General features: G+C 32.1%; 1 protein-coding gene across 1 annotated transcript; it reads left to right on the top strand.

The window, feature by feature from the left end:
- Positions 1 to 717: 717 nt before the first annotated feature.
- On the top strand, positions 718 to 8,281 carry LOC127873766 (G-protein coupled receptor moody-like). The gene is made up of 2 exons (XM_052417738.1): positions 718 to 824; positions 5,848 to 8,281. The coding sequence occupies exon 2, from the start codon at positions 6,634 to 6,636 to the stop codon at positions 7,636 to 7,638; it is 1,005 nt and encodes a 334-aa protein (XP_052273698.1). The 5' UTR covers positions 718 to 824; positions 5,848 to 6,633; the 3' UTR covers positions 7,639 to 8,281.
- The last annotated feature ends 19,640 nt before the right edge of the window (positions 8,282 to 27,921 follow it).

The following is a 27,921-nucleotide window of genomic DNA, read 5'->3' on the forward strand; positions in this document are numbered from 1 at the left end:
TTACGGTAGACAAGCTATCTGTGGTTACACTTATGAATTAAAATACAATGATGCATTAAGACACTTAAGGAAATCATTAGCCATGACATACAATTCTTCTGTATAACATGATTGTATAACAATCGGCTTCATCTTCTTGACATTTAAATGGATATTTGTTTCAAGTCGCGATGTTTTCTTCAATGTACATGTATTTGTTTTGTTGCGTTGTGATTTAGGCTGTTTTCTGAAGATCATTTATTTGCAATGTTTTTGCCGACATTAATAAGAACACATCGTGGTTTCTTTAATGAATGACTGACAATTTTTTTTTTTTCCAGTGTTAGTAAAAATCCTCCGACTTATAAATTTGTTTTCGTTACAAATCCGATTCCAATATATTACAACGTATTGAAACGATAATTAGCAAAGTTAAACGTGCATACGTTTTTTGCTGTCATTAACATTGCTTGCATCACCTCATTGTGCTATCGATTAACACAACTTGAAACCTTTCAATGATATATCAGATAATCGATTTAGTTATACTTTCTTGTATTTATTTAAGCGAAAGATAAATGTAATGAAAATCTTGCATAAATAACTGCAACCTCAACTTGCTTGTGGTGTATCTTAATCTTCCGATATCGGTTGTTACCCCAGCGTGTTCGTTTGTGATTGAATCTTGGCATGTGGCACAGAGCTTAGAGAAACGCATTTTTGCAACAGATACTATAGGTATGGTCGTGGCGCATCACTGGCTCTCTCTCATAACTGTAGTTATGCTCGTGCTGGTAAGACGATTGGATTCAAAGACGTTGTCCGGATATAATTTCATTAAACAGGTATTTAGTGCTTTTATTGTATACAATCAATTGGGGAATAAATTGTTTGTGTTGTAAGTGTTTCAATCTCAATGAAAAGACATTTGTTCATTAAATAATTTTAAATTCAGAAAGTTAAATTTCATTTGAACAATGATTTGATATTATAGTCGAAGACTTGTAGTGTAATGTGAATCCATAAAAAAGTTATTTATAAATTGTATTGCTAATTGCTGTTTAAAAAATATTTAAAAAAAACACTTACTAGCTTCTACTATAAATAGTCTATAGCTTTAAGATGATATAATAACGTGTCAGGAGTCTACATTGTATTTTAAAGTAATTTAACAGAATTTCAGGATTGCATAACTTAAATTACGGTTTAAATGATACATTTTGTAAGACCCAATCAAAGCGATAAGTGCATATAGTGTCCTATAGAAACGATATTTGTAAAATACATTATAGTTTCTTATTAATAGTAAATATGACTGACACTATAGAAAAATGTACATGCAGGAAGCGATATCGTTGAAAATAGTTTGCTTATTGAAATATACATCCAAGCAGTTGTGTGTATTTTACAGGAATCTAATGAAAAGGTATTTGAAAATGTGCCTTCAACATGAGATTGTGCCAATGCGAAATTTCTGTACAGCTCTGTTTGTCATTTAATGACTGGTTATCTTAATCATCTTGAAAATAAAAACCTTTTTCAAACAATCTTCGAAATTGTTCTTTATTTCAACTACAAATACTGCACACATTAAACTGCATTAAAAATATACTATTCATTAGATGAATAAAAACGGGATGCGTAAATGAAAATACTAATGTTTCCTAGCTTTACGACACGAAAAATAAATGTTCGTAATGCCCGTAAGCAGAGAGTACTTTTATAATAACCCTGTTCCATTACCGCAAATCAAATTAAATAGGAAATTCCTTTTTAACATTGCTAAAAGACTCCAATTTCAATTCGTTTTTGTTGCCACAGATAAAGCTGAAAATAATATTATAATAGTGTGCCAATTATTTTGTGTTCAAACTATTTCAAGGGCATTGTCGGAAACTACTTCATATCCCGAATATTATGTAGACGTTAATCTAAGTACTAACGAACAATGTTACTGAGTTTAACATATTAAATGTAAAAAATCAGTTCAAATGTCGTTTTGTCGCAGATTTAAATGCCAATACCACACGCAATTCTTTGTATTATTAATGGTCTAGGTTATTTCAGATTTCATACCTAGATTAACTGCTGTAATACGCTATACGAGATGGGCAACGATTATTTGTGTTGGTCAATGAAATTTTCTTCAGGAATCATATACAAAACAGCTTAAACCAGTTTTCGTTACAAATGGCATTTTATACGAGTCTATCATTAGGAAATGTTTATACCTTTGTCCAGCTCTAAACAATCTTCTTTATCGCAATTAGTGTTGTGCATAAGGGTACTAACTATGAGCCGCTCACTGTTGATATATAATGGCATTGCTATGAACGAGCCTTTATGGTTTGTTTATAGAAAATGAATCACATATTAATTATATTTTTTTTTGAGACAATATATAAATGATACTAATATTTTAAAGAATTATAAACATTTCTGTAAACAGAATATCCCTTAATAAAAATCGATCCCCAAAATTGCAGCCTTAAAAAGGTTGCGTTAATCGTTTACCAGGGTTGTATTCCTAGATAAACGTTTTATTATTGTTTACAATAAAGTGAATACTATAGTACACACGAGATTTTTATTGCGATATGGTTAATTTTCCATAAGAAGGTCCTTCTTACGGAATTTATAGTTCGTAATTAGTTCATTGCTTACGTGTTTGTTCCTTAGGATTTTATTTAAACCAATCTTCCACTTACTATTTTATTGTGCAGCAATTCTTGTTATATACACCTGTTATTGATTTAACACAATGAATGGATTCATGGATTCGTTTTGCATAATATAAACTGTAAACGTATTCATGAATTTAGTGTAAATAACATCATACATGGTTAATTGATCACATATTGATTGACCGTATGTTTGACCGAATTCCTAACATTAATTATTAATGTTCTTCCTCTCTCGTCGGAAATGTCATTTAATTGACCCTGTTGCAGGTTTGTGTTTGGTATATTAACACTGCATTTAATCACACCTTTGTTTTTAAGATACATAAATAAACGAGCCAATTTTACTTCCGATTTTGCGCTAAGAACAGATATTTTGGAAATACATGGGCAATTTTACAGTGTGAGTAGGTTTAATTGTTTAAAATATTTCTGATTCAGCGAAGATCAATCCATTTTCCGATTCTTAAACTAATGCAAAGTATGTCAAAAAATATATTAAACCTATATAATATGTAGAATTACCCGTGTATTGTAAAAACATCAGGCTGTGAGTGCCACCTCGGACGTAGAATTTGCTCGTTTGTAAATGCATGTCATAAAAGAAGTGGCATCCGTGATCAACGGCCGTGATTAAGCCCATTCAGAGCCACTTGATATTGATAAAGACGACGTTCCGTAGAATTGTTTGTTCAATCAACGTGTTTTGATCGAACTTCTTCAAAATCAACATTGAATACGAAACATTGTTAATAAACATACCTGAAAATTGTACATATTTAGCGCAAATCAATTATTATTTCATTGCTATCATTGTGACAGTAGCTCAATTTTTGCATTATACATATTATATTCATATTTATTTGTCAGCACAAGGATTCATTTCTATTAGCTGTAAGACAGACACATTAATACGTTTTCATTAATAAGAAACATCAAATACATTATGCACGTGTCCGTTTGCATATAATATATGCTATATATGTACATGCAAATGGGTTATACCCAACACCAGCTATTGTGTATTATTGCTGACAAATAAATATGAATATAAGTGTCAACTGGATTTGCAATGTTTTGGCACAATATGCAACGGTCCAACAGTTAGTTTATTCTATCAGAATTCTCTACTTTAAGCATGGTTTCCTATATGAAGACGACGTTCCATAACGTTTAATATTCAATAACATATTTAATTTAGAAATACATATTCGTGTGTTTCAAATTGATATAGATTGACCGGTTAACATAGTGTCAAGGTAAATAAGTACATACAAATACAAACATTTTATATATTGATAAATGCAGATATATAAACATAGAATTAATATTTTTTGTTCTTAAATATTTTAAACAAAGCTTCAATTAAAAAATTATCTAAGTACGGATTTGCATATGCTCATTAATATACCTGTCAAAATTACTGAAATAACTTACCGATTTCGGCTAAATATCATGTGAAATTTCGTAGCCTCGGTAGGTTGGATCGTATACCATATATGTTCAAAAATCTCTTATTAGATAAGACATGCTAGAAGGTAGGAAGGAATTCAACATGTTTAAGGGTGCACCATGTGTATTTACGTTTTTTTCCAGATATCCACATATGTGGTTTTATCTATCTATCGCTATTTCTAAATTGTTAGCGCATGATAGAACTTTGTAAATTTATTTTTTTGATCTGTGTTAGAAATCTTGTCTAAATATTTTTCGCACAATTGAACATTGCGCCTCATAAAAACTTCAATCAAACAATACATTGCAAGAATCATGGTTTGGTGGAAACACTTAAAAGTAATGAATGAAGTATTATATTTCTGTTAAAAAAACTTCATATTTTTCTTGTTTTTCCTATTTTACAGAGATTCATATAAAGTATTTTTAGCATGTGCATTCTATGTAATATGTTTTTCGCAAAAAAGATTTCATAAAATAAATAATAAACCAAAAGATACAAGGTTTAAGAAATACTGGCGTTCTTTAGACAATCCAATTAAATATAATGTGTTATAAGACATAGCTGACATCCATGGCGAAAGATTACTGATATACTTCTTGGATCTGGTCGTTGCCGGAAAATGTGCTATATTCGTTCAGCCGTATGTATTGATTTGTCTTTGTTTATTTCCATTTCATTACATGTAGCCAAGTGTATCACTCCGTCTCCGGTCAGAGGCCAAATCATTCAAAATGATGTTTTAAAACTATTTATTTCAGATCGATTGCATCAAACGGATAAGTATTTTTGAAACACTCAAGTTTATTTCCTTCGTAGAACTAGTTCTTCATGATATGGAAAAGATCTATAGAACGCATCCACAGTGAGGATCGAGCCCGTAAACTTCAAAGTGATAGATTATGCCTACTGTTCATAAATGAAATTATGAAATGAAATGCTTATTGTTTTATAAACCAATTTGTTATCAGGCTAATTATGCATGGTATAAGTTTACTTCAATCATGCCTGATCTTAATTAGAAGAAAAGATGAACGCAAAATTTCCATGAGCAAGGCGTTTGATCAAAGGCGTCCCATGAATTAATTCCGGTATTCTCAATCGTGGTGAGAAAATGTTAGTTAGTTTGAAGTTTGATCAGCCTTTTCAAATTAAAAGCTTTCCGTTTTATGCATTTCCATAAGTGGTAAATGGTTGCAAATGGCAAACATAATTTGTTCAAATTTATAATATATATGACCTGAGTATGTTTTAATTTACATACAAATCAAATATTTTACCTTCATACGTTTGTTATATTTAATTTGTTGTCGTGAAGTTAAGCTTACAAAACATTTTGATTTTATGAACATGCGTTCATTTATCTTCATTTCGCAATGAAATTCAGAAACAATTTAATTATAATAGAAATATACACTTAATTTATCAAGCAAACAGATTAAAATGTAATATGATTTAAAACAAGTACTCACACCTAAAATTGATCTCAAGAAAACATTTTTACAACATAAACATGAATTTTATAAAAACATAACTGTCTTTTGCATATGTATCCAATTACGATCCATACATATATCTTTACAATTCCCACTCTTGTAAAGCAACCGTTGCATTGCTGTTTTAACTGTGTTTACATTTATTTATGAACATTTCTATTGAAAATGAGCTCGAAGAGAAACCATGCATAATGCCTCCTACATGCAATGCTATGAAAACTTGTGCATGTTTCAGATTGTGGAAGTCAGAGTACAATTGACTGAGACAGAAATCACCAACTGACGTGTGCAGTATCCCATCACGCGTTCCTCAGCGTTCCTTTGGGCTAAACCGTTTTTTTAATTCAAGGAAAAGAAAAAGTATAGACTAGTTAATGTAAACAAAAGCGGCATCTGGAACTTGGAATCACACAGTGTCGGGATAACCGCCAGATAACAGAGACATTTGATTAATGCTGACAATGGTGTGATCCATAAAACGGTACCTGGAGGAGAGAAAAGACATTAACGTATTCATAAATTGTTTGATGTTGGCGAATTTGGATGCAAGAGAAACAGTAAAAGTACTTGGACATTACAAAAGGCATTTGTAACGAAACCTTGCACATTAATTGTTGATTCTTTGTGTTACGGCAGTTTAATTGTAAAGCAGAAGAGGCCTTATTCAAAGAGATCGCAACTATATGTAATTGGTTTTATGGCAGACTTACGAACTTACATCTTTATTATATTCAAACATCTTTAAAAAGGGCTTAATATATCACATCATATTTATTTTTAGTCTAAAGGAATGCTTGCGTGAAGCAGAAATACATGTTTGTACAAAAACCAATGAAACATTTTAACACGCCCAAAAAACTGTGATTGTATTTAATTGTATTGAATTGTAGTTGTTTATATAGTAACACACAACTCGTAGCAGAGCCTTCATTTAAATAGAGTGGACATTTGAAAAGAACGGGTAAAATCTACTTTCCCCGATTATTATTCCGCAAACAAAACAGAGATACCACTAATAACTATGTCTAGTCAAACGTATGGTGTGGGACAACACGAGCCGATTTATGTCAACAACAGCAGTACCGGATGTAAGGTGTGGTGGTGCGATAAACAACCGACACTGATAACTATGGAAGCTATCGTGATTATTTTATGTTTTGTTGGAAGCTTCGGAAATCTTGTTACAGTGTTGGCAATCATATTTTCCAGTCTTCGTTACAGTGTAAACTGCATCCTCATAGGAAGTTTGAGCTTCGCCGGATTTCTCTACTGTTCTCTGATATTGTCAATGCAGGCCGTCATATTCCACAGGCATTCGCACGACGTTCCCAAAGACTTCTGCTCGGCAGCGGGAGGGATACGTTATACGTTGACCGGTGTCATCATGGTGACGCTTGCGGCCATTGCATTGTACCGCTTCTTAAATGTCGTTTACATCAGCACGTACCGATACATGTCTGAGAACAGACAACTAGTGATCACCTTGGTGATATGTTGGTTGTTGCCAATGGTGTTCACCATTCCGCCGTCTCTTGGGGTTTGGGGCGCTTTCCAGTTTCAGCCATCTATATTGACATGCACGTTTGACAAAAACGCCGATCAAAGCAATAGGGTAGCCATGGTAACCGCAGGGTTTATAGTTCCGTGTCTATTTATTTTGTATTGCTACGCTCGCATTGGATGCACGGCATACAGAAGTTTCAAACGAATGAGTCGTTGGAATGGTACAACACCGCAAGCAAAAGCGCTCCGCCTCTCCGCTATGATGCTTTGTATATTTTTAATATTCTTCTTAGGAACATTTCCCTATTTTGTTCTTAACGTTACGGACAAGGAGTTTAAATATCCCATTCACCACATATGGACCACGATGTTTGCATGGGTGCTTTATTGTTGCAATCCTATCGTTTACACGCTAATGGACAACAACTTTAGAAATGCGTACAAGAGATTCTTAATGGGTGATTGCGAAAGGAATCCAGTGCGGAGAGCCGGAAGTACATTATCAAGGGCAGCTTCCGTTTAGAAGCGATTAGAGATTTAATAGTTCAATGATTTGTTTTCTTATCTGTAAAAATATTTCTTTCAGAATATTCGTTATATCCTATCAGTTTTCGATTCCTTAACAATGTATTGGTTCCGATTCGCTTTAGATTGGTTTTCGATAATTGTTGTCAATTTGTTGACGGCATGACCTATATTTGTATTCAGTTAATGAATATTAATTATGAACATTTACTAAAACATTAATGATACACATTCCTACCTATCTCTAATGAGTGATTGGTGATGAAACCAATTTTGAAACACGCATTGTTTTACGCCGAAACAATGCGATTGTTGTGTGTGCTTGCATCCTATCTATTGTAAGAATCTTATTATATACCTAATTTAAACATATTTATTTCATAGAAATAGCATCTGTTGTATGTTTGAATTTCATATGACATTTATAAAATGTACATGAACGAAAGACAAAAAAGAGAAACTCATAATAGGTTGACATTTGAATGCTGTGGAAGATAAAGTGACAGAAGTGTCTGAAGAAAACAAACGAAACTTTGAAAGCACTGTTTGGTTAAAAAGAAAAAAACTAGGTATCGTTCTGTAAAATATTTACGTATCAAATCGCTTACCAGTACTATTAATAATAAAAAGGATGAACTTTATCAGATAGTTTAGTAGTTGTTTAAGTAACAGTACTACTCAAAATCAACGAAAATGTCGTACAATATTTCGTAAAATAAACTTAACCAATTAAAAATCACATTTCCTTATGGCAATTGCCAAAATCTCAACGCCAGATGTAGTCGATATCTATTCATACGACACATCAACACTAACATGGTGTTCGTTAGTCGTATGAATAGCTAAATTCGCGGGAAATTAAAATGGAATTAATTCTGTCACAAATTAATAAAAACGAGCATTTTGTATTTACACAAATCTATGTAATCATACCACATCTAGCGTTGAAATTGTGTTTATTGCTATAAGGAACACTGATTGTTTAGGTGTTAACTTTAATTTACAAAATACTTTACGAAATGTTCTTTGATATTGAGCGTTATAGAGGCTTTAATTATTCACTATTGTTGTCTTTACATATAATAATTACACTGCAAGGGACGTAATATCTGGATACTAAGTTTGTAATTTCCCCAACATACAAACAACGCAAAGCTTTTGTACATACTGACTGCATTCGAGAAAGTTGTGTGATGTCGTTTCATGATATCCATGGACATATAACGGAGATCAAGGTGCTAAACATTGTTCTTACACGTGGGTGAAAATTTGAAAACAGCTAAATGAAAATAAAGGATTTTGAATCGGTTGATCTATGCTAAGTCTTTTAAAGGAATGAATTTAATTAACATTTGGACGTCATCGGTGATATTTTTACATTTAGAAACAGAAGATACAGTAACAAATCTACGTACATTGACTTGGGGATGTATTGTTTGGATATGTAACGATTTCAGGGGCGTAGCTGCTATAAGGCACAGCTGGCCCGGGCCTACAATTTAAAAAATAAATAAAAATGCTACAACTTCGAAAAACGCATTAAAATGTTGACCCTTAGGGAGGGGGGTGAGGTGTAAGAAATCTGCTTTTCATATTGACATAATCCTCAGACACTGAATTCTGGTCGTGTTCAAAGGACATATATTCCAATTATCAACTCTACCTCTTTCTATGTGCATAAATTCAAGCTCGCTTCTTTTCACGTGACTGTTACAAATTTACATAGATCTACATGTAGATCTTCTTGTTTCCCTTTCAACACTACAGTAAATTGTAATCGATTATTGTTGGATTTTTAAGAAACATTCCGAATCATGTTTATTACCGCGGATATTTAAAATGAATCACTTGCCCCAGTATCCCGATCCATTGACTGAGTCCGGATCGGTTTGGTCCCTTGATGCCGAACAAAAACAAAATTTAGTTCTCTGACATTGAGATAAAACAGTAAAATATCAAAGAAAAACAGGCCAAAGTCGTATATTTTCTTATCTTATTATTTGTGTAGATATGCTTTAAATCGCACCACAGGCGTTATAGGATTTAACAATTTTCAGGGGGAGGACCCCCGGACCCCTGTTTTTATGTATCTTGACCGGGCCTTCAGCTAAGAAAATGCTAGCTACGCCCCTGGATTTTATTATCAAGTAATAGAAACATTGTATTGTAGTATTTATTTTGACCTTGCGGTCAAGGATAACCTATGAAAGTACAAGCACTTATTTCCAATGGGGTCCTTTGGTTTTTGCTGAAGAGACAGCAAGCAGAAAAGACAGTATTGGGATACAAGGAATCCGGGTGCGATACCCTAGCTCTTTGCGAATAGATACCTTGGTTCTTTTACGTGCTCAGTGTATAGCACCGATACACGCGAGAATTACCTGGGTTTCATACCAGTACTTCTCTAGTTGGGTGGGAAACACTTGAAGCATTTCTGAAATTTCCAGTGCCCCGGCCGGGATTTGAACCGGGGACTTCTGGAATGGTAGACCAGAGTGTTACCACTCGACCACCGCACCACCACTCGACCACCTAACATGGCTCACCTATTGCGGACCAACAGTATTGTGAGTAGGGTGGTAATTTGTTTGGTAATTATTTAGATTTTTTTTAGTTGTTCTCGCTGGGCTTTCTTCTAGTTGATCTCTTTCTAATTGAGTACACTTATCAAAAAGGCGTCTGAATACTAAAGAATGTGTCTAATACACGACAACTTTATTTGTTTTAGCGATTGGATATCAAGGATTATTTGAAATCAATTTTATGGACTACATGAAAGATGCCAAGTACAGTCACTGGACATAACTACAACTTAATATTTATGGATATAAACAATAGGTTTGTATACTTTCTGCATATTTAATGATGGGTGAGGTTGTTTATTAGGATTTTTAGAATCGAGCATAATGACTATTTATAATAACAGTTGAACATTTAAGCAATGTCTGATTGCAATATTGGTACAGTTGGCTTTGGCGAATATAAAACAATGAACTAATTGGTAGAATCAAACAAACACATGTATGTGCGTTTGTGTGTGAGTGATAGTATATTTTTGAACACTAGAAACATAAGTGGAAATTAAATACACTCTTAAGGAACAACGGCGAGAATTTCAATAGGAGAATGCGCTCCAGGTAAGATTACTTTTTTGTTAACGATTAGAAAGATAATTAGACAAAAAGAATAAAAGATGTCTTCGAATGCTTGCGTTTTGAAGTTGATGTAAAATACAAATGTGTAATAGTTTATAAAAAATTCAATCATAATTATATAACAATACCACTCTGACTTCAATTCCAATTCTAGGGTTCTGTGTAAAGTATTATAAATATTTTTAAGAATAATAATAGTCAACCTGACAAGAAGCCATATTGAGCTAAAGGTAAAAACTTGCACACAAAAATTAAAATGTGTTCTGTAGTATGCTCTTACAGACCTCGGTAGTATTCAGCATTTATATAAATGGACGCTTACGTTGAATCATTGATTTTGAAAATCGAACACACATTTGTTATTTTCATCAAAAACGTTTTTTTTTTAAGTAATTATACAAGAAATTGAACATATCACACAATCGTTAGCTTAATTGAGGCATTGTCTTTTAGGATTCGAATATCAATGTATCAGAAGCGGAGGCTTCCCTACGTTTAGACATTCAATTGAGTCAACGAGCTCCTCATGTATAATATGCATAAGACGGTAAGAGTTTGCATTGCTGGGAGTTGCTTTTTACAAAAGTCGATTGAACAATGTCTTGCAAAATACCTTTTAAGCACATTAGCTTTACATGTGTCATCAACTTTTAATATACTTGTTGATCACCGTTTAGAGGTGTATTTGAATGGTTTATTTTAGTACGAATACCTATTGCAAGTGTTTTTTCTCCATTATTAAACGCGGGCAGATTAGTGTTGTATAATGTTTAAATATTAATGTTTAAATTATGTAAACAACCATATTTAGGAAAACGGAAATTTAACAACTATAATAAACTAAAGATAACTTATTCGGAACATGTTTTATATGTTTTTACAAATGAGTCGGTTAATTTATTAGTGATACCTTTATGCGTTTAAAATATCGACTGCATCCTTACAAAGATAATATTTACCTCGTTCGCTTACAATTAAAATATATTATAATTATTCATCATTCAAAAAAACAAGATAATATAAATAAATTTCCGAGGATCTTTTCCTTGTCGTCCTTCAAATCGTCGGTGTTGTTAAAAAACGACCAATGTCAATTTTCGTGGGAAATTCTAATTGCTTTTTTTTCAACCGCATCTTCTTGACAGATATTATGTGAAAATGCTTTATATTATATCCGATCAGAACGATTAGTTACAGTCTATGGAAAACTCCTGCCAACCGTTGGTAATGGTAAACTTCATCCCGTTGGTAATGGAAACTTCGTCTATTTTAGGTGAACAAAAAATGATAATTTCATGTTAAACTAGAAACGCCGCATGTTTGACCAAGGGGGCACCCCAGGGTTGGTAATGGTGCCATGTATAGTTGAGATTGACCGTATTGTCATAAGAGATGTTTAGTATCTATTGGAAGTGAATCGGTGTAGAAATGAAGAAGTTAATGTTAAATAGCATAAAACAATAGATGTGATTGTCAGAAACGCAATGCCCCTCCTGCGCCGCTTTGATTTATTAAAAAATCATTTGGCAGGTTCATTACTTACCTCCCTTTAGAGCGTATTACTACCCTTGGGTTTATTACTTACCTTTGACCTTGAAGGTTGACCTTGACATTGATTTCTTACCACTCAAAATGTGCAGCTCCATGAGATACACATGCATGCCAAATATCGAGTTGCTATCTTCAATATTGTAAACGTTTTGGCCAATGCATAATACCGGGGGCATAAAAATGTGTGAAAATCTCAGACCCGGCCCCACCCAACCCCCATAACTTTTGACCCAGGGGTCAGATCAAAATTCCAAATAGTGCAGGGTCGCACATATGGTCATAGCTAACATGTGTGTAAGTTTCAAGGTTCTAGTGCTTATAGTGTAGGAGGAGATAGTGGCCAGGACGGACGAACAGACAGACAGACGGCGGAGATAACCACAATATCCCCACGCTTTTCAAAAAGCATGGGGATAATCATGCAAATGGGCGCATAGTGTACGACATCCAAGCATGTAAAAACAACAAATAAAATATGGATAAAATGATAAACGAGAAACATTCCAAAAAAAACATTACTTAAATTTTACTGTATGACACGTTTGTGTGTCTCCTGAAAAAATGACCAATATGATTCACGCGATTTAAGTCATACCCAATATGATATACCCATTAATACAATATTTATTGTTTTTAATAACTATACCATTCCATTGTTTTGTTTATGACTATATTTGTAATAATTCCTCTGCCTATATCGGTTTGCTGTCTTAGGACAATTACCAAAATTAATTTCTTTTTAGAAAGATAATGCATCCGTTTAGTCATATATATTGCTAAGAGGGTAAATGTGGTACTGCTTAACTTGTATACGTACAAACACGTACATAAACGTGTTCTCTTTAAAAATTGACCGGTATTTTCTGTTTACTGACGCTGAAAAAGTAGCACAAATGAACACCTATACGATATGATTGTGAACTCGCCAAACTCATTTAGATTTACAGGAAATACACAGTTTCGTCGTCGCGCTTGCGGGGGTTTCAATGCCAGTTTACGAGAAATCCATTGATTCCGGCTGCTATATAATATATGTTTGATCATCTTAAGTCGGTCTTCAACCATTACATTCACATTTTTTTTAAATACAGAATTCGTTATTTAAGTGATATTATTGGCATTTTTCACTTTTGAATTGAGCTGAAAAGAATTTACAGGTCAAAATAGTTAGTTAAAATGTGGTTACTGACCAATTATCTGCAACTCATCTTGCTACCAGTTGTTTATAAAAATATATTTTATATTCGATATTTTACGTGACTGGTTAGTCCTGTAAGCCGAAATAATCCGTAAAACAAAATTGTGTCTTTGTGTCGTATTAACGAATCTGCACTAAAACTAAATTTAGTATCACATCGTACATGCATGATCAGTTGTCAAACGAAAGTATGGTTGATATGCAAATGCATTAATTTTCTCTTTCCGGGATATTGTTTAGTATGTTGATGCTGCATTAACAAATAAAAGTGTATATGAAGTGAAAACACCAAAAATAAACAACGGTTGCGATAGACCCTATAAACCGTTAGATGCCCATAGTATAACTTTAGCATCAATGATTCGAATGATCAAACGGCTGTATTAAAAAAATCGCTGTGCACTCGACATTATAATGCTATTTTCGCAAACAATTATCGAAAGTAAATATAGTTAATCGCTAGTTAAACTTTTTATTACAGATTAAGCTAGGGTTTTGTAACGCTGCGTAGTCGAAATGTGAATGTTTGTTTTTACGTCTTATTTAAATTCTTATTAAAATAATACAAGAAGCTCTTTTTTCATATATACAAAATGCTGTTCCTTTTTAATTTTAAGTTGTTTTCCCTTTCAGTACGAAGTGTGTGCATTATAAATATGTTCTATACCATAATAATTCCAAAATCGTTCGTATTAATCTTATATGCATTATGTGTCGTATTATGATCAGTAGTATGTATGCTATATATATTATTATTAATTTATCTATTTTTTATCATTAATTAATTTATTAATATATTTATTTTTATTGAGCGTCATTAGGGGAGCCGAGCCAAAATAGAACAGAACAGTGACTCGCCTAACATTTTATCTTGCGATCGATATTTTTACATAATTGTTCACCAATTATCCCGTGTAAATCGACGTACATCTGCATACAAGAAAATGATCATACATCTTCTCTGAGAACAGTGCATATACACATAAATGCAGTCAATGCCAGATCTTATATATTATACTTGCAAAGTGTTTGTAGACATCCCGAAATAAGTTTCATTTTAGATGTGCTCTATAAAAATAAGTTTTTTACATGAATTCAAAAGAATAATATATTGTTGGTGCCCATGTATGAACGGGAAATAATTCCCTTTGTGCATAAAGACAATACAATATTATTACAAGCGCTAAATTTGCAATCATTGCTGAGGAAATTATTTACGGTTATATTCTGAACACACCTATTGTTTTTCTTTTTATTCTATTCTCTGTATAATTATTGTTAAATATCATTTCCCTTTAAAAAATAAAGGTCACAGTAACAACACTGTAAAACAAATTTTCAATTACATATATATATACATGAATTGCCCTTCGAACTCATGATTTAAGTTGGAAGGCTGTTCTGAAAGAGATTGCTGATAGGTGTCAGTTGTTGTCGCCTTTTTTAGTTAAAAATGCCAACGTTATTCAGTAAAAAGTTGGTATACAAAACTAATAATAATTGAACGATGAGTCCATAATAAAATTGATAGTACTCTGGCTGTATAAATGTACGGAAACGATGTTTACACTTATTATTACAGTAACCTTGATCTTTGACAAAGTGACCCTAATTTCAATAAGCATCTACTGCCTAAGGCCAATGCACGTGTAAAGTATCAAGCCAATCGGTCAATTCTTTGGTGAGTTATTGGAAACGATTTTTAAACGTATTGTGACTGGGACTTTCAGCTTTGACTTAGTAACCTCAATGTCACAAGGGGTGATCTACTCTTCAAGGCCAATGCGCACTTGAAATATCGAGCCAATCGGTCAATGCGTTTACGAGTTATTGATCGGGAATGATTTTCACACCCAATGTGACAATGACCTTAACTTTTTACATAGTGACCCTTGTTACAACCTGAAGTGTAATAACGACCTGAATTGTAATAAACTTTATTACATTATTACAATTGCGTGACAACCTGAATTGTAATAACGCCCGAAAGTGTAATAAACTTTTTTCTTGCCTTAAAATTGCATCTGATCGCATTTCCAAACACAGATTATTGCAAAATATAATGCATACATGGATATAATATATATATTAATAGGGTAATACGACCTATGAATGACAAAAAGGTGTTCTCATACAAACTCAATTGTAATAAAGTTATTACATTATTACAATCGCGAGTCGACCTGAATTGTAATAACGCCCGAAAGTGTAATTAACTTATTTCTTGGTTTAAAATTGCATCTTATCGCATTTTTAAGCACATATTTTTGCAAAATATAGTGTATATATGTATATAAAAATGTATCTTAATAAGGTAATACGACCTATGAATGACAAAAAATGTGTTCTCATACAAAACCAATTGTAATAAAGTTATTACATTATTACAACTGCTTATCGACCTGAATTGTAATAACGCCCGAAAGTGTAATAAACTTATCTTTTGGTTTAAAATCGCATCTTATCGCATTTTCAAACACAGATTATTGCAAAATATAATGCATATATGTATATTAAATATATATTAATAGGGCAATACGACCTATGAATGACAAAAAATGTGTTCTCATACAACCTCAATTGTAATAAAGTTATTACATTATTACAATTGCGTAACAACCTGAATAACGCCCGAAAGTGTAATAAACTTTTTTCTTGGTTTAAAATTGCATCTTTTCGCATTTCCAAACACAGATTATTTCAAAATATAATGCATACGTGGATATAATATATATATTAATAGGACAATACGACCTATGAATGACAAAAAGGTGTTCTCATACAACCTCAATTGTAACAAAGTTATAACATTATTACAATCGCGTGTCGACCTGAATTGTTATAACAGCCCGAAAGTGTAATAAAATTATTTCTTGGGTTAAAAGTGCATCTTATCGCATTTTCAAGCACCTATGTTTGCAAAATATAGTGTATACATGTATATGAAAATGTATCTTTATAAGGTTATACGACCTATGAATGACAAAAAATGTGTTCTCATGCAAACTCAATTGTAATAAAGTTATAACTTTATTACAATTGCTTGTCGACCTGAATTGTAAAAACGCCCGAAAGTGAAATAAACTTTTTTCTTGGTTTAAAACTGCATCTGATCGCATTTCCAAACACAGATTGTTTCAAAATATAATGCATGCATGGATATAAAATATATATTAATAGGACAATACGACCTATGAATGACAAAAAGGTGTTCTCATACAACCTCAATTGTAATAAAGTTATTACAGTATTACAATCGCTTGACAACCTGAATTGTAATAACGCCCGAAAGCGAAATAAAAAAAATAATCTTGGTTTAAAATTGCATCTGTCGCATTTTAAAACACAGATTATTTCCAAATATAATGCATACATGGAAATAAAATATATATTAATAGGGCAATACGACCTATGAATGACAAAAAGGTGATCTCATACAAACTCAATTGTAATAAAGTTATTACATTATTACAATCGCGCGTCGACCTTAAATGTAATAACGCTTGAAAGTGTAATAAACTTATTTCTTGGTTTAAAAGTGCATCTTATCGCATTTTGAAGCACATATTTTTGCACAATATAGTGTATACATGTATATGAACATGTATCTTTATAAGGTAATTCGACCTATGAATGACAAAAAGGTGTTCTCATACAAACTCAATTGTAATAAAGTTATTACATTATTACAATCGCGTGTCGACCTGAATTGTAATAACGCCCGAAAGTGTAATAAACTTATTTCTTAGTTTAAAGTGATATAAGATGCATTTTTCACTGTTGAATTGAGCTGAAAAGAATTACTGGTCAAAAGAGTTATTTAAAATGTTGTAACTCACCCGATACGACTCGAGTTGTTCTGTTCAACAGGCCTTAGGTTAACGGAATTACGTTGTACGGACAGGCAATGGTATTACCATCATACCATTTGGAATGGGGTAAGAGGCTAACGCCATAACATTTCGATAAATAACCTTGCTGAAAGTTCTATAACTAAACAGAAGGAAAACGGAATAGGCTACGGTATCGCGATCTTCTCGATTATTTATTAAAATAATAATGCAAGAAAATGCATATTTAGGTCTTGAACTCAATAAAGAATTTAAATATTGGTTATAATATATCCATGTATGCATTATATTTTGCAACAATCTGTGTTTAGAAATAAAATCAGATGCGATTTTACACCATAAGATAAGTTTATTACACTTTCGGGCTGTTATAACAATTTAGGTCGACACGCGATTGTAATAATGTTATAACTTTATTATTACAATTGAGTTTGCACGAGAACACATTTTTTGTCATTCATAGGTAGTATTACCTTATAAAGATACATTTTCATATACATGTATACATTATATTTTGCAAAAATATGTGCTTGAAAATGCGATAAGATGCACTTTTAAACCAAGAAATAAGTTTATTACACTTTCGGGCTGTTATAACAATTCAGGTCGACACGCGATTGTAATATTGTTATAACTTTATTACAATTGAGGTTGTATATGAACACCTTTTTGTCATTCATAGGTCGTATTGCCCAATTAATATATATATTATATCCACGTATGCATTATATTTGGAAATAATCTGTGTTTGGAAATGCGATCAGATGCAGTTTTAAACCAAGAAAAAAAAGTTGATTTCACTTTCGGGCGTTATTACAATTCAGGTCGACGCGCGATTGTAATAATGTAATAACTTTATTACAATTGAGTTTGTATGAGAACACCTTCTTGTCATTCATAGGTCGTATTGCCGTATTAATATATATTTTATATCCATGTATGCATTATATTTGGAAATAATCTGTATTTTAAAATGCGACAAGATGCAATTTTAAACCAAGATTATTTTTTTTATTTCGCTTTCGGGCGTTATTACAATTCAGGTTGTCAAGCGATTGTAATAATGTAATAACTTTATTACAATTGAGGTTGTATGAGAACACCTTTTTGTCATTCATAGGTCGTATTGTCCTATTAATATATATTTTATATCCATGTATGCATTATATTTTGCAACAATCTGTGTTTGGAAATGCGATCAGATGCAGTTTTAAACCAATAAAAAAGTGTATTTCACTTTCGGGCTCTATTACAATTCAGGTTGTCACGCGATTGTAATAATGTAATAACTTTATTACAATTGAGGTTGTATGAGAACACCTTTGTTGTCATTCATAGGTCGTATTGCCCTATTAATAAATATTTTATATACATATATGCATTACATTTTGCAATAATCTGTGTTTGAAAATGCGATAAGATGCGATTTTAAACCAAAAGATAAGTTTATTACACTTTCGGGCGTTATTACAATTCAGGTCGACAAGCAGTTGTAATAATGTAATAACTTTATTACAATTGGTTTTGTATGAGAACACATTTTTTGTCGTTCATAGGTCGTATTACCTAATCAAGATACATTTTTATATACATATATACACTATATTTTGCAAACATATGTGCTAAAAATGCGATAAGATGCAATTTTAAACCAAGAAATAAGTTTATTACACTTTCGGGCGTTATTACAATTCAGGTCGACACGCGATTGTAATAATGTAAAAACTTTATTACAATTGAGTTTGTATGAGAACACCTTTTTGTCATTCATAATTCGTATTACCCTATTAATATATATATTATATCCATGTATGCATTATATTTTGCAATAATCTGTGTTTGGAAATGTGATCAGATGCAATTTTAAAGCAAGAAAAAAGTTTATTACACTTTCGGGCGTTATTACAATTCAGGTTGTCACGCAATTGTAATAATGTAATAAAGTTTATTACAATTCAGGTCGTTATTACACTTCAGGTTGTAACAGACCCTTAATTTCAATAGGGGTCATCTTCTGCCCTAGGCCAATGTGAAGTAACAAGCCAATCGGTCAATTTCGTTGACGAATTTTTGATCGGAAACGAACTGGTCTGCCGACAGACTGACGGACAGACCGACCGTCATCCAGCAAAACAATATAACATCTCTTCAACCTGATATAACATCTATATCACTAATAATCTGTAATAATACTTTATTGTAACAATACATTTTGATTATTCAATTTAATTATCATGATGTCATCTCCGCTATTATTTTGTTTAAGGTCATTATAGACCAATTATATGAAATACAATATTGAAAAACATTAACATAACTTAATGTCAGATATAATATATTGTTTGTTTGTTTTTAACTATAAGGATTTAATGCTCGATTCATTCACAATTCTGGTGGAGGTATAACATTCATTGGCGAATAAAATGACAATTAGTTTAGTTTAAACCTATTTATTTTAGCTCGATTGCATCGAAAGCCTAAGGCTTATATAAACGCTCTCGAGTCCGTTTCCTGGGCCTAGAACCAGTACTTGGTGTCTTTGGGGAAGATCTAAAGAACGCTCCCAGGGTGGGGATCGAACCCGTGACCTCCCGGTCGCTAGGCGGACACCATATCCATTACACCACAGCGACCTTGCACCTTAAAATGACAATTAAATTGAAAGTATACATGTTTTATAGCAATTTTTGATGTTTGCTTATCATTTCTTATGTCGCATTTGATTTCATAAAACAACGATTAAGCAATGTAAACAAATAATCATCACGAACAAGGAGTATAGGGTTTGTTTGAACACGTTCACGTCTAACAAAGCCGCAAAAGTTCGTGTAAAAAATCATCCAAGCACGTGTACGAATGACATCAGGTACGTTATATTATGTACTATATATTTATAATGTAATTCGAGAACATTATGACAGGACGAGATATATTATTTATGGGAAGCTTCCTCTGCCAGACAGTAGAAAATGCCATCGATAATGCAAAAAAGAACTGAATGTGAAGAATGAGATATGACGACATTGATTATATGTACACAACTGCATCCACATATAGATATACAAATAGTTTTATTATTGAGTTATATTTTCTTTTATCGAAGAACAATAGGTCTTCTATTCAGTGATAAGGTTGATATCGCTTTAAATAACAATGAAGATAGTTTGCAAGGGACCACGCTTTATAGATGTACATATATGTGATAAATATGCGGTTACTTATGAAAAGCTATATTCTGATGATGACAGTGCAAATAGGTCTTTAAAATGGAGTAAAACGTTGTTTATGCAGTTACATAACAAGCATCTATTTATACTACATGTACAATCATGAGTTGACAATTCATAAATATATACAAAAAGTATAGCCCAAATTGTATTTACCTGGTATCTGAATTATTCTTATCACTTCCCTACACGTCACATCGTCAATAAATAATGTAGTAATTGGTTCGAACAAATTGCGGTACTTGTTTAAGACAATATTATAAAATATTATAATAATATTATATAAAAGCCTCGTGGTAATACTTGTGACGAATTCAGTCGAAGATGTTCTTAGCAGTTCTTCTGATTTACGAGTTAAAGCAGACCAAACTAATACAAATACAGAGTTTCAATTTATTATTTTTCCGAAGATTTGAAAGTACTCCAAAGACAAAGAAAAAGAAGCAACCAATTTAATAATACATACATTAATAAAAAAAGACATGTTCATTGAGAAATACAACTTAACCGAACGAATTAAACTAACATAACTTTTAGAAACAACAGGCTGATTGGGTATCTATAATTATCACAATAGAGCTATAAGGAATCCAGGCGGAAACATCACACGTATCTAGTGGTAACGTAAGCGGATGTACATTGAATGACTTAACCTGCATTTGGAAAATAAATAAGCTGAAGAGGAAATTGGACTGCATAGATAAGCAATCAACATTTCATTTTAAAAAGCCGGATATCTGTGATCACTAGTGGCTAATTTCTGCAACATCGTTTAGACCAGACGTGTTGACGAGTTTGACAGTCGCCAGAACACAGCACGCTAGAACAAAAACACGAATAAATAATTATTGTTTAATTGAAGCCCTGTTTCTAGTCACGTTGGGTTTAATATTTAGTTCTAGCTTCCTGGCAAATTTGAAGGTAGGTAACTAACACGATAAGGCGCCAAAAAGGCAAATATTTCGTTATTAATGTGTATACTTATACAATGTTGCTTCTATCCGTATTACACGTTTGCGTCCGTATTACGTCTTACCAATGAGCATATTGGAAAACAAGTATGAAGCATGTAAACAATAAAAAAGCAGTCATAAAAAAAACTGTAAGTGAATTGCTTCTCCTAAGGGAAAATCAAACAATAACCTTTGTCAAACAGACCTACATATGTATACAGACAAATGAACTATATATCATTTGCTACCATTACTTAAACCTTAAGATTGCATGTCCTCTGTAAATAAGTTACTATTATTTTAAGGTATCCGACTATTCATACACACATATTAGTTTATACGAAACGGCAATTAAACAGCATTGAATAAATCATGTGAATGCCGCAACAAATAAATATAGTTTTGTCATTCAAATTATTTAATAAATGTCGTTTATTTACTTTTCTTTATATAACCACGATTGAGCTAAACGCATCTATTCATAAAAAGCCATCGTTCAGAACAATATCATTCATACAAGATTCTCTAATTGAAACACGCAGGTCTTCCATAGGTCCAGACTTAAACCCGAAGTGAACAGCTCCGACCCCGTGAATAAAATAGATGTTTTATAGTTAAAAATATGTTAAAACAAGGGAGTGTAACGCGTACACTTATTCTGTGACATCATGGTATCTTTTAGATGATACTATAATTCGTGTTATTCTCGCGATTTGATTCTTCATCAATATATATTATCAAGCAAGCTGATTGATATTTCAAATGTTGTACGCTTAATTAGACATGCAATTTACAACTAAAAGCGCTTGAATTGACACGTAATTCATAACATTTTCTGTGCTTACAAACGTTAGATTATTAAGCACAGACATTAATAAATTAAAACGTTTATGATAAGCAACCGTCTTTTCAGAGGCTTTGAACCACTTTTTATGGAGCCACGCACATTAAAGGTTATTAGGTTTGTAAATATATCTGATTAAATTGTGTGTTTAATTATAAACTATTTCAGCAACCGTTTTAAATGATTATGCTTGATAAGATGTTTATTTGATCTCTAAATGTTTGCTTGAAAGAAGTATCTGTTTATATTTTCAGGAACGTTAATTCCCGGCCAAGAAATTATAACGTCTAATTGTTTACAGAAAGCTGTAACATTAGAAAGCTATGTACATGTACTAATTTACGCGTAATATTATCTTTTATCTGCTATCTTCTGTTTATACTTCTTTATGAATATTAAAACTAGAACTTAGATGAAAACTCATTGATATGAATCTGACTGTGAACAGTGAGTTTGAAACATGAAACAGCAACTTATTTATAACCATGAGTAGATCATACTGGACGTGACCTTAATATTTCAATAAATGTTGCAAGTTCGATCTGTCATCAATACGACTAAAACGACAAATGTATCATTCCTAATACGTAATTAAGCGTTATTAGTACACATCAACTAGATTATTTATGTAAAATGTTGTCACCTTCCAAATATAGCAGTAATGAACATACAGAGGCCCTGACATAGTCATACGGATTTAAAAAGACCAATCGTTCCAATCAAGGGTATCGCAGGAAGAAGTAATAAACACGTGGTTTACATATGCAATACAACATACCTTGACTGTACATGTATAATAGGAAAATATATTTCATAAAATGTATATTTTATGCTTAAAATACCCTCACATATCCAAACAATAATTAATATCGTATACATGCAATTATAAAATTTAATCTAGGTATACGGAAAATAATATTTGCGAGTAGGAATAGCGTAAAGTGTATGTATATAAATAGAATGACACGTACAAGCTCATTTTGCAGGCAATCACAATCATGAAAGATGTATTGCAGTAATTATAATAGATCTTTAGTAAGGCCTGCAACTCGTGCTCAGTTTTCCCTGTGCAAAGTAAAGCTTGATAAACTTAATAAATATTATTTTATGATGTTGTTTTCATATCTGTTCATTTAATAATCATTACTGCGTATGACATAAGTATCACATGGCATAGCAATGAAACAATGATTTCGCGACAAATTAAAGCCACATATGTGTATGCCACACATCACTTTGCATTGATTATACTTGCATTTACATTCCAATCTTATAAAATATTTATAATACCGCAATTATAAGACTCTCAAAACAACGGTAAATATTAGAACCAATATTGGTACCATCGCAATATGCTATACATCATAAATTGTTAGTATTGTGACAATGCGTTGTTTTACGAACAATTTAAAAGATAAAAGATTAATCATTTTGATGTTGTTTCAACTGTATTGAGTTGTAAACGAATAACAACGTAGTGCAATATACTATCTTATTATGTTATTAAACTCGTCCAGGAAATTCGGTAGTAAGCTCGACAAAGGCTCGCTTACTAACACAATTACTGAACTCGTTTAGTAAAATATGGTATGACATGACAACTCGTGCCAGATCCTATATGTAGTGCATTGCGATAATAAGTATATGACGCTTATGCCGTTTACATACACACAATGTGTCCATAAGTATATGTATCAGGTAGCTTTATCATTCTTGTGAATTACTTATCAGTGTCAATCAATACTAAAGAAAGACACGATGATACTTTTCATCAATGTTTAAACAAAACGCCTCGATGTAATCCTTTTGATTTAGTAATATATTATGTATTATATAATATTATTATGAAGTATTATTTATACACGAGTATTTACTCATGGAAAATACCTTATATTTTACGCTGTGCCCATAAAAACACGTCAGTTTATTATAATTTAATTAAATGCTCTCATTTTGTAGGAATGTTTAATATTTTTTATATAATTTGAATCGATAAACTACAGCTCACAAACTCAATGTTACTGGCTAGATCCTCTATTTTACGTTATTAACGTTACAGATGTTATCTAATCAAAGTATATAAACAAGCAGCCTGATTGATATGTAAATGTTTATCACTTAAATAGACATGCAATTCACAACTTAAATCGCTGACTTATACTATGTTACATTATGTTATTTATAGAATTTCAAGATTAAACCTTACACATAACTAAATTAAAACGAGTATAAATAATGATATGATGCGGTATTTTCAGAAGTTTTAGCCACTTTCATATTTCAGAAAAACACCCATGGAAGTTTATTTTTAGTGAACATACATCTGATTATATCGTATCTTTTATTTTAAACCATTACATCAAACATTTTATATGCTTATGTTTGATAAGATGCGTATTTATATAATACAATCTATGCCTTAGAAAAAGGGATTCGTTTATCTTAAACATTTTATTTTCAGGAATATAAAGCTACCGGCCAGGATTTCTGTTCCAGAGAAAATAATTACGTCTGATTGTTTACACAAAGTTGTTAAAAGAAACAGGTTTTAAACCGTATGCGCATGCTATTATCTTCTGTTTTTTTGTCTGGTTTTACTAAGGTGTGTGTACGGAGTATCGCCCATAACTGAAACATGATTGGATAATGAAGTAAAGAAAAAATGTTCCATTCGCGCGATTGGCGAATATCAATACTTATATGTGAACCATTAAAGTTTATTATCTCTAAAAGTACAAAACACATATGATTCGGGTAGGGAAATTAAGTTTTAATAAAAATGTAAATGTGTTTTATTTCATTAAACGCCCATATCTACACACAAGTGCATATTCAGTGGCGTTTTACAACACATTCAAAAAAACCATAAACACGTACAGAGCATAAAATAACAATCACTTTACAAATAAAAGATCGCAATAATCAAGCATTTGAATGATAAACATATAAAACAACGTGATTATGATTATGATATATAAATTATTCGTTGAATAAATGAAAATGTAAAATAGTAAATTAATATAAATTAATACTATATAAAATAACATAAATATTTGACTAAAACACGCAAAGAATAAAAAAATGTTTATGTGGTAGTGAACATAATCATGCATGCATACTCAAAGTGAGCAATGCGAAGGTATGGAAGCCTTGAGTAAAAATCACTAAAACAATATGTTTAAAGATTCTTCTTAAATGTGTTAATATTGTCAGATTTACGAATATACGGTGTGCTCTTGAAGTATGGCAGTTATACATATAACAAAAAAATTGAAGTTAATTCTGTATTTAATCGGTAGCCAGTGCAAGTCCAATAACGCCTGTTTGGAACTGTCGAATTTCCTCCGTTGTAGGACCATCTTTACAAACATATTTTGAATACGTTGTAACTTTGTAAGTTCATGATCTGCAATACCATATAGAATAGCGTTGTTGCAGTAGTCCAGATGTGAAATGACAAGTGAAAGAACTAAGATCTCAGCAGCTTGCTTGGTGAGATATTGACGAATGCGTTTAATGCAAAAAAAAGTTTATCGTGGCGGTTTTACATTTGCGTGTAACATGTTCATTAAAATTGAGTCTGTCATCTAAGAATGCACCTAAGTATATAATACAAGGAACTTTATTTTACCGTGTCACAAGCAATATCTTTGGTTTGTGTTGCACATTTATTTAACTGTTTTCTGCTTCCAAACATTATAAACTCGGTTTTTGACGTTTTCATTTTTAATCTGTTTTTGTTCATTCTGTCATTCATCACTATTGCCGAGTGTTAACAATTCACAATCTTTATACTTTGATACGAGCATTGGTGTCTTGCAAGAATGCGAATAAAGACGTAAGCTCTTTGTCTTATGCTTGGTATCTGGAAGCGTGTTTCTTTTTATACAATTAGTTGTTTTTAAGAGTTTACATCTATGCATACATATGTGAACAATACAAGGTTATGTGCCAAAATAAATAAATCCATCCACACATCCAGTCATCCCTCGATCAATCCGTCCGTCCGTCGGTCCGCCAATTCATTCATCCATCCATTTATCCATCTATGAATCCATTCATCCATTCATCCAACCATCCATCAATAGATAAATTCCCGAATCAATTGCGACACAAACATTATCCTTTTAAGCGTCGGGTACATTTCTATATTTTATTGATTTTTGTTGAGACACAAAAACATGGTAACCACCAGGCACAATAAAAAATAGGATTTTTTTTTATTTGGATCAGATTAGTTCTGATAACATACTTTGAACAAGAAAATGTACAATTGAAACAAATATGTTGATACTAAATGCAGATTGTATAACTTAACTGTTGTTTTATGTTTGTGGAACAACAAACGTAAGTACTAGTTAGTTGTTCGGGGTGTATTTTGAATGTCTCTCGAAAACTTAGTTCGGGCTCTGTCCTTCTTTAACAAGTAATACACGTGCGCCTGGAACAAATCTCCACTCACAATGATATGGATACTGTTAACAGATTGTGCCGTTTTGATGTTTACGTGATACTGATACATGCCTCAATGTGGATCCCATGTGCCAAAGCTTTCGTATTGTAGGCAACCAAACTTAATGATAGGATAAACACAATAAGGCCTATACTATCGTCATAAATATCTTATTTATCAGTTTACAAACCGCATTTGAACAAGATTATTGCCAACAAAAAATGGAACTTGTAAATCGTTAACCCTAAACATTACTGGTTTGCTAACAGATTGACATATCAAATCGGTTGTTTTCCGTTGTTAACAATTAACAATCTTTATACTTTGACACGAGCATTGGTGTCTTGCCAGAATGCGAAAATCTAACCGTATAAATTCTTTACAGCTAAACCTGGTAATATTGCATTACCTATTGCCGACCTCAAATATCTGATACATTTTTAGGAATATGTGTTTAATTTGAATATCTTTTAACATACATGTATATCAAATATATATCACATTAAGAAAAGACGACTATGATAACCAATAAGCATTTACAATAATCATTTTCGATTATCCAGTATTTATCTGCATGATGTCTGGAATCTTTGCGGATGAAGTAAGTCTGATGAACGGCCTGTTGAATGTTAATGATAACGCTTGGGAATATAAATCACGGTTCTGGAGCATATAGTTAGTCAAGAACCTATCTAAGGAAAATGTTTACGTTTACCAGTGTCAGTTTAGTCAAATAACAATTAGGAATTTAATGTTGCTATAATATTGACTGATAATATTGCTGCTTATTAATCTGATAAATATGATACAATTAAAATGTGTAGGTAAAGTCCATTCAATAGAAGTATTATGGTGGCTTTTTCTTAATTTTCATTTTATATTAACAAATCCAAAGTACGTAAAATTAAAAACAAGCTATTTATGGAGCTTCATTATTACTATTTGTACCTAAAACAATGCTTAACACATAATTATACGATTAAACAAATTTCGACATCATACAAACACACAGTCATAGATAAAACAATAACACGGAAATAAAATTAGGA

The sequence above is a fragment of the Dreissena polymorpha genome, chromosome 3 (genome assembly GCF_020536995.1).
Source record: "Dreissena polymorpha isolate Duluth1 chromosome 3, UMN_Dpol_1.0, whole genome shotgun sequence".
Classification (NCBI taxonomy): Eukaryota; Metazoa; Mollusca; class Bivalvia; order Myida; family Dreissenidae; genus Dreissena; species Dreissena polymorpha.